The 8,265-nt window shown below is 53.6% G+C and overlaps 2 protein-coding genes across 2 annotated transcripts; both read left to right on the top strand.

Annotated features, from left to right (window-relative positions):
- Window positions 1-708: 708 nt before the first annotated feature.
- On the top strand, window positions 709-3,599 carry QC762_610260 (uncharacterized protein). The gene is given in 3 exon segments (XM_062892703.1): window positions 709-1,527; window positions 1,541-1,998; window positions 2,115-3,599. 2 exon segments carry the CDS (start codon window positions 1,947-1,949, stop codon window positions 3,254-3,256), a joined length of 1,194 nt encoding a protein of 397 aa, XP_062741313.1. The 5' UTR covers window positions 709-1,527; window positions 1,541-1,946; the 3' UTR covers window positions 3,257-3,599.
- A 348-nt stretch (window positions 3,600-3,947) lies between these two features.
- SEC27 (Coatomer subunit beta') lies at window positions 3,948-7,447 on the top strand (the record flags this gene model as incomplete). The annotated part of the gene is given in 8 exon segments (XM_062892702.1): window positions 3,948-4,273; window positions 4,508-4,549; window positions 4,627-4,672; window positions 4,732-4,873; window positions 4,939-5,560; window positions 5,616-6,433; window positions 6,487-7,399; window positions 7,412-7,447. 3 exon segments carry the CDS (start codon window positions 5,787-5,789, stop codon window positions 7,445-7,447), a joined length of 1,596 nt encoding a protein of 531 aa, XP_062741312.1. The 5' UTR covers window positions 3,948-4,273; window positions 4,508-4,549; window positions 4,627-4,672; window positions 4,732-4,873; window positions 4,939-5,560; window positions 5,616-5,786.
- Between the last annotated feature and the right edge of the window lie 818 nt (window positions 7,448-8,265).

Below are 8,265 nucleotides of genomic sequence, written 5' to 3'. Positions count from 1 at the left end.
TCACCGCGCTGATTTCGGTCCCGCGATCGACATCAAACCAGAGAAAGAGAAGGCAGAAGGGGACGAGGTTACAATACAACATGACGAAAGTCTGGTCAGCATCGTGGCATCATAGCGAATCGCCATTTTGAGGTGAAGGAATGATGTCGAGGTCGAGTTCTGCAAGAGACTTCTTCCAACGGTTGAACTGAACCCTTGTAACCGGAGAATAGCACACATTGAGCCTCAAGTACTGCCATCCGAAACAATTAAACGAGCGATTTCATCGTGGCACCACCCGGGACTGTTCGTTTCCATAAAGGGCCGCTTACAGCAGCCCTGAAGGTCCGGACCAGTTATGGAGCGACGGCTTTTGCAGCTCTCGGCGCTTGGTGTTCAGCACAGGATGGCAGGGTGGTTGATGGACCCTGGATGTTACCCCTCATCGAGAATCCTGATTACACAGCAGGCCAGGACCCTTTTGCCCTGGCAGCAGTGAAAATGGCTTCCGGCTGAGGACCCCATCCACAAAATAATTGAGACACGAGAATAGGTTCGCTCATATTATATTGCGAGCTACACCTTAAAGAATAGCTATTGGGCTTTTAAATATAGTTAATAGGCCTTTAAGGATAATTAAGAGGCCTTCATAGATATTTCAAAGGCCTTTTGACTTACTTTCGAGGCATAGTTTATAACATCATATGGGTCAGCGTACTTTTGCTGTGTCAATTATTTTGTGGCCAGGGTGCTGAGGTATAGCTTAGATCTCAACACCATGGCGGTCGACAACAAACCTAGTGTAAACACACCGGACGGGAATCTCAGGTAACACAGCAGGAGGTGTGACGACAACCTCCTCCGTGACCGGCGCCGAAGGATGACAGGTAGAGAGCCGGAAGCAAGAAAGGGTCGGACTGTTAGTTATGAGTATTATCATAGATGCAGATTACCTGCGTGGTGCTCGCATGCGTCGCATGTTGGGGAGGCGCCATGTCTCGGGAGCTGCGGCGGTGTTTGGGACACCGAGATTCTGCTCATGATACCCGACCTAGCTAAGATTTGACATCGAGCTCAATAGTAGTGATGTTCGTCATCGAGCTGGCGCTTCCCTGGCCCCGAAGTCTCTTTACGTCTTTCGTTGGCCATGGTGACCAGTGAGTGGGATTAAGCGTAGAGCTGCTGTTAGCTTCACCTTTCTGCTATGGATGTTTTCAACCCCAGTAGGTAGATAATTAAAGCAAAGCAAAGCAGATGGGTCGCCTGCTGGTCAACGACTGGTCAACAGGCCACAGCATGCAAGAATGCTTACCTACTTTATTTTTTGATGAAGCAGCGTTTTGGTCGTGGCGGGCAAAACGGAAGAGCGGGAACTGAACGTGGTGCAGCGCCGCCCCTCGTCACAGGCAGAGTGGGGGCACCTTGTTTTGGGACGGTGGGGAGCTGCAGGCCTGCCACCCAGGCTGCACCCTGCCCTCTCCGTCCTTCCGTTTAGCGACCGCAAGCCACACAGCCGTCACTGTGGACCCACCGATCAATGATGCCCTTGTTCCTTCACCAGCACTCTCTGAAGAGGTAGGTTGACGGATCCAAGGCCCATGGGCCCTGGGGCCCCAAAGGGAAACCACAAGCTTCAGGTCCACAAAAGCCCAGCGACGCTTTCTATCTCACGATAGTATAAAGCAAATGGCCTTTCCTCGTTGTGCCAAACCGTCCCTCTCCATCTTCTCCATAGCATCCAGCAATCCATCGACATCATCTGCAGATCCTCTCTCCACAACATAAAGTCTCCGACACTTCAACTTCAACCCTTTGAACTTGACATCACCTCGCCGTATCTTACAACTTTTTATTTCCACCTTTGATTTAAACCTTGTTGATCTTTGCATCCCCGCTGCCCTGATCACTCTTCCCTCTCCACTCACTCGTACTACTTTTTCACCACACACATACACATATCCGTAAACATGGAGAGAAATACCCCCAAGAAGGCTGTCCACTTTGGCGCCGGAAACATTGGTAAGTGGCGTCCCCTCCCTATTCCCGATCCCGACCCGGTCCAGTGTCTATCCCGTGGCCTTCCCGTGTTCAACGGTGCCGCCGTCATAGACCGGTTGCTAACGTTGCTGGTGTAGGCCGTGGCTTTGTTGCTTGCTTCCTCCACGAATCGGGGTATGAAGTCATCTTTGCCGAGGTCAACGATGCCACCGTCAGCAAGCTCAACACCCACAAGAGCTACAAGGTGATCGAGGTTGGCGCTGAGGGCACCACCGAGAAGACCATCACCAACTACCGGGCCATCAACTCGAGGTCAAATGAGGCGGCTTTGGTCGAGGAGATCGCGACGGCCGATGTGGTCACCTGCTCCGTCGGCCCTAACATCCTCAAGTTCCTCGCGCCAGTAATTGCCAAGGGTCTCGCCGCCCGCTCGACGGATCTGACTCCCGCCGCTGTCATTGCCTGCGAGAACGCCATCGGTGCCACCGACACTCTTGCCGAGTTCATCAAGTCTCCCGAGAACACCAACCCCGCTCTCCTCGAGGATTACGACAAGCGTGCCACCTTTGCCAACTCGGCCATTGACCGCATCGTCCCGGCCCAAGACCCCGATGCCGGCCTCGATGTGAAGCTTGAGAAGTTCTATGAGTGGGTTGTCGAGAAGACCCCGTTCAAGGAATGGGCCGTCCCAGACATCAAGGGCATCAAGTGGGTCGACAACCTTCAGCCCTTCATTGAGCGCAAGCTGTACACTGTCAACACTGGCCACGCCACTGCTGCGTACTACGGCTACACTCGCCGCAAGAGCACCGTGTACGATGCCCTTCAAGACAAGGACATCCGGGACGAGGTCAAGAACGCTCTTAAGGAGACGGCTGACCTCATCACCGAGAAGCACGGCATCGACGAGGAGGAGCAGAAGCAGTACGTCGACAAGATTGTTAGGCGCATCAGCAACCCCCACTTGGAGGACGCGGTTGAGCGTGTGGGTCGTGCCCCGCTCCGGAAGCTGAGCCGAAAAGAGCGGTTCATCGGCCCCGCTGCCGAGCTCGCGGAAAATGGCAAGGACTGCTCAGCCCTACTTGATGCTGCCGAGATGGCATTCCGCTTCCAGAACGTCGAGGGCGACGACGAGTCGTTTGAACTTGCCAAAATCATGGAGGAGAAGAAACCTGAAGAGGTTGTCCAGGAAGTTTGCGGTTTGCAGCCAAGTGAAAAGCTATACCCTCAGGTGGTCGACATTGTCAAGCGTGTCCAGGCCGATTCGAATGAGGAGTAAGGTCGTGCTGTGTTGAATTTCGGTTCGTTCTTGTCATTTGACGGCGTTGATGGTCAAGGCTCCTTGATGGGATAAAGCGAAGGGTTCATTTAGCGTCGGAAAGGGAACATCGCGGAGTCGATCCCGGGACACATGGACACGGCGTTTGGTATTTTTTCTGGCATTGGTTGATGATGATACGTGTTATAACAAAGTATGCTTCTTAGAGCGGGTTGGTGTTTTAATTGGGAGTTTCGGTCACTAGACAAGTAAAAGCTAGCATATCTTGGAGAAATGTCGAAGACTTAGTTTGTACTTCACTTGATGTTTGTTCACTTGCTGTCTTGCGTCTTTGCGTTCTGTGAGCTAGCTAGATATGTAATTTTAAATGGTCCATACCACGGTAGTGTAGCGTACCTATCCTCAGTGTCCCCCGTTGGATTACATGGTCAAAAATTGCGGCGATTGAAAAATGCCGGCTGGGCACAATTGAAGCTATCGTGAACTGCCGAGTTGATTTGATGAGGAGCAGCTGCAGTCAAAAACTCAGGCCAGCTGGAGACCTTGGCATTTCATTGACAGCGAACGTGATCTGTGCGCTTTTAGCCTGGAATATTAGGTTGCAAACTGTTCCCCAGATGGACTGGAGCACGAACCTGAACCTTACCTAATATTGGAGCCCACCCACTTGCAGCTGCTGCTGAGACCACATCGGCGAAATTGCGTCCAGAACCTCTCGATACGTGGCCGGCAACTTAAACAACGACGGCATCCATCCCCCCCTTATCGCTGGCTTCCCACACTCTGTGGCAGTGATATCTGGCCCGACCATCTTCCAGCCAGATTTATTTACACGACTGCCGTCGCCTGACGTATAATTGACGAACTGCTGCCTCCTTGTGACGATTTCGAGATTCCCCTTTTGCGGTCAAGCAGCGTGAACCGATCCACCCCGCCGAACAAGCTCCCCCGAGCTCGAGAGCCGCTCCTTTCTTAAACATCCCATACCGAGACTCGAGATAATACACATTGCCCAACATGAGGTTGGACGTCAAGGCAAGTCGCACATTTGCTTTCGCTCCCTTGAATGCCGGGTTGTGTCACCCCATGATCTGGCCACAAGCTTCAGGTCCCCCTGCGTACAATCCGCTGTCTTGCACCACGGCTGGTGGCTGCTCACGACGCTCTCATGCTCGTCCAGCCTCTGATCCCCTTGGCAATTTTTTCTTCCCATACTTGTGGTTGAGTGTCTCGTTCATTACACCGGCTAACATGTCTCTAAACATACAGCGCCAACTCTTTGCTCGCTCTGAGGTTCGTGATCTCCCTCCAGCCCTGGCCATGGGGGCCCGGCGCGCAACCGCCGTGTTGCTGACATAGTTTTCCGACAGCGTGTCAAAGGCATTGACTTCCATCCGACAGAGCCATGGATCTTGAGTATGCCCTCGCGCGACCTCCGCTCGAGACGACACTAGACTGACCCCTATTTCGAACAGCTACCCTCTATAGCGGCCATGTCTACATTTGGTCGTACGAGACGCAACAGGTCGTCAAGACCTTCGAGCTTACCGATGTTCCAGTGCGCGCTGGTCGCTTCGTTGCGCGAAAGAACTGGATTGTCTGTGGTTCTGATGATTTGTATGGCATACCCGAGGTTGCGTGGGTGGTGTGGTGTGGGGCAGAGAGCTGACCGAGGACGACAGCCAAATTCGGGTATACAACTACAACACCAGCGAGAAGATCACAACCTTTGAGGCGCATCCCGACTACATCCGTGCGATCGCCGTCCACCCAACACAGCCCTTTGTCCTCACGGCTAGTGATGACATGACAATCAAGCTCTGGGACTGGGAGAAGGGGTGGAAAAACGTCAGGGTGTTCGAGGGCAACTCGCGTAGGTTTTGGGAGCCAATTATGAAGCTGACAGAATGACTGACGTGCTTTCAGACTATGTCATGTCCCTCGCCATCAACCCGAAAGACACCAACACCTTCGCCTCGGCCTGCTTGGACAGGACGGTCAAGATCTGGAGCTTGGGTTCCTCCACACCAAACTTCCAACTTGAAGCCCACGAGACCAAGGGTGTCAACCATGTCGACTACTACCCTCACAGCGACAAGCCCTACCTTCTTACCACCTCAGATGACGTAGGTTAGATGTCCTTGGGTACTGGACAATCTTACTGACGAGCTGCTATAGCGCACGGTGAAAGTGTGGGATTACACCACCAAGAGTTTGATTGCGACGCTTGAGGGCCACACAAATAACGTTTCTTTTGCGTGCTACCATCCCGAGCTTCCAATCATCATTTCTGGTTCCGAAGATGTAGGTTTATTGGATGAGATCTCTCGCTTGATCAGATGCTGATACCAACTTGCAGGGCACCGTGAGGATATGGAACGCCAACACCTACCGTCATGAGCAAACCCTCAACTATGGGCTTGAGAGAGCTTGGTGTGTGGCCTACCAGAAGGGCAAGCAGGGCATCGCGGTTGGTTTCGATGAGGGATCCGTGGTGATTAAACTTGGCAGGGAAGAACCGGCGGTGTCCATGGATGGGTCTGGAAAGATTATCTGGGCCAGACACAACGAGGTCGTTTCCGCCGTTATCAAGGCGGGCGACGCGACCAAGGATAACGAGCCAATCACCTTCTCCACCAAGGAGCTAGGCAACGCCGAAATCTACCCACAGGCTTTGCTTCACTCACCCAACGGCCGTTTCGCCGCCATTTGCGGCGACGGCGAGTACATCATCTACACTGCCCTGGCGTGGCGCAACAAGGCTTTCGGTTCGGCTCTCGACTTCGTCTGGGCCTCCAAGGAGAACTCGAACGACTTTGCGATCCGCGAATCGCCAACCAGCATCAAGGTGTTCAAGAACTTCCAGGAGAAGAAGGGCGGTCTCGACGTGCCGTTTGCTGCTGACGGGCTCACTGGTGGCGTGTTGCTCGGTGTCAAGGGCCAGGGTGGTATTTCGTTCTTTGACTGGCAAACGGGTGGTCTTGTCCGACGCATCGAGGTTGAGCCTAAGCAGGTCTACTGGAGCGAAAGTGGTGAGCTCGTTGCTCTGGCTTGCGAGGACTCTTGCTATGTTCTCAGATTTTCCCGTGAGAACTACAACGAGGCTGTGCAGTCCGGCAAGGTCGAGGAGGATGGCGTCGAGGAGGCCTTCGATGTCATTACCGACATTAGCGAAAGGTATGTGTCAATCGGCTTGTACACTTTCCACAACATTTCTAACAAGGCCACAGCATCCGATCGGCCGAATGGCTGGGTGATGTCCTCATCTACACGAATGGCACCAATAGGCTGAACTACCTTGTGGGTGACCAGACCTACACCGTGTCTCACTTCGACAAGCCCATGTATATTCTTGGGTACCTCCAGCGTGACAGCCGCGTTTACCTGACCGACAAGGACCTCTCCGTCACATCCTTCGCCCTCTCCCTCCCAGTCCTTGAGTATCAAACCTTGGTGCTCCGTCAGGACATGGAGACGGCGGCCGAACTCCTCCCCAGCATCCCCCAAGACCAACTCAACAAAATCGCCCGCTTCCTCGAGGGACAGGGTCACAAGGAATTGGCGCTTGAAGTGGCTACGGATCCTGAGCACAAGTTTGACCTCGCTCTTGCCCTGAATCAACTGGATGTTGCGGTTGAACTGGCCAGACAGTCTGACTCGGACCACAAGTGGAAGACTTTGGGCGACGCCGGTCTCGCCGCCTGGGATATCCCTCTTGCCACCGAGTGTTTCGTCAACTCCAAGGATCTCGGCTCCTTGTTGCTGGTCTACAGCTCCACGTCGGACCGTGAAGGTCTCGCCAAGCTGGCGGAGCAGGCATCGGCTGCAGGTGCTCACAACATTGCTTTCAGCAGCAAGTGGCTCCTGGGCGATGTGCCCGGGTGTGTCGAGATCCTCACCAAGACAAACCGTCACGCCGAGGCAGTGCTCTTTGCGCAGACATACAAGCCAAGTCTTGCCCCTGCCATTGTAGCTGAGTGGAAGGACAGGCTGGAGAAGAACAAGAAGGGGCGCGTGGCCAAGTCTCTCGGTGTCCCAGTGGAGGATGAGGAGCTCTTCCCAGAATGGGACGAGTGGCTCAGACTGGAGAAGGAGGGTCCTGTTATTGCCGAGGAAGAGGCTGCAGAGGAGGAAGCGGAGGAGGAAGCGGAGGAGGAAGACGACGAGGAAGAGAGTGCGGATGAAGAGTAGAGGGCAGACAGGGGGTTTGTGATTATTGGCGTCATTGGGGGGCTATTGAGAACCAAAAAAAGCTTCTTGTCGTCGGCAATGGAATGTGAGGGCTGGTTGCCTCGGGTTAGAATATGGTCATGGATGTTGTGTCATTGGTGCTTGTTATCTTTGGTAGCTGCCTCTGTCAAGCGAAGTGATTGGAATCTGATACATTGGCCCAGCCCCCTTTTTGCTTCTGTTTTGTTTTGTTGGTTGCGGCTTGCTTCAAAGCGAGAAGCGATGCGAGGCAGTGAGCATTTACGGAGTTACCTGTCAGCAATCACATTTTGGGGCACCGGGTCCGAGCTCCGGCTGGTGCGGGACAGCGGCGTAGGTGAGTCGGGAGCCAACGAGGACGCTGCGATTCCAGCGCTTGGTGGGGCTTCTGCGGGCGCGCGTGGGCAATTCATTTCCTATTTCTCGGCCTGTTCGGCGAGTTGGGACTCCGGACCTGCGACAGGAATCGGAAGCATTTTCTGGTCCCTTTTGTCATCCTCTTCAATCTTGGTTTAAACTAGTCCACCCGTCATCTCACGCTCTCTGTGTATTGACCTCGATCATCTTTTTTTTGGGGGGGAGGCTAAACGTCGTTACTTCCAGGTTGTCATCGACTTGACTCTGCGCGCGCGAACCGTTCTCACCTAAGCCAGCACAAGCACCCCGCATTTTTGCATTTGCGCGCTGCTGCTTCTGCTGCTGTTGCTGCGCCGTTGGTATTCGTGATCGAAAAACTCTCTGTGGAATTCTGTCACCATTGTCAGCGAGGCAGTCTCAGGTATAAACATATTTTAGGGGGT

This window comes from Podospora pseudocomata, chromosome 6 (genome assembly GCF_035222375.1).
Source record: "Podospora pseudocomata strain CBS 415.72m chromosome 6, whole genome shotgun sequence".
NCBI lineage: Eukaryota > Fungi > Ascomycota > Sordariomycetes > Sordariales > Podosporaceae > Podospora > Podospora pseudocomata.
Note: the sequence above shows the minus strand (reverse complement) of the source record. Positions and strands in the feature narration are given on the sequence as shown.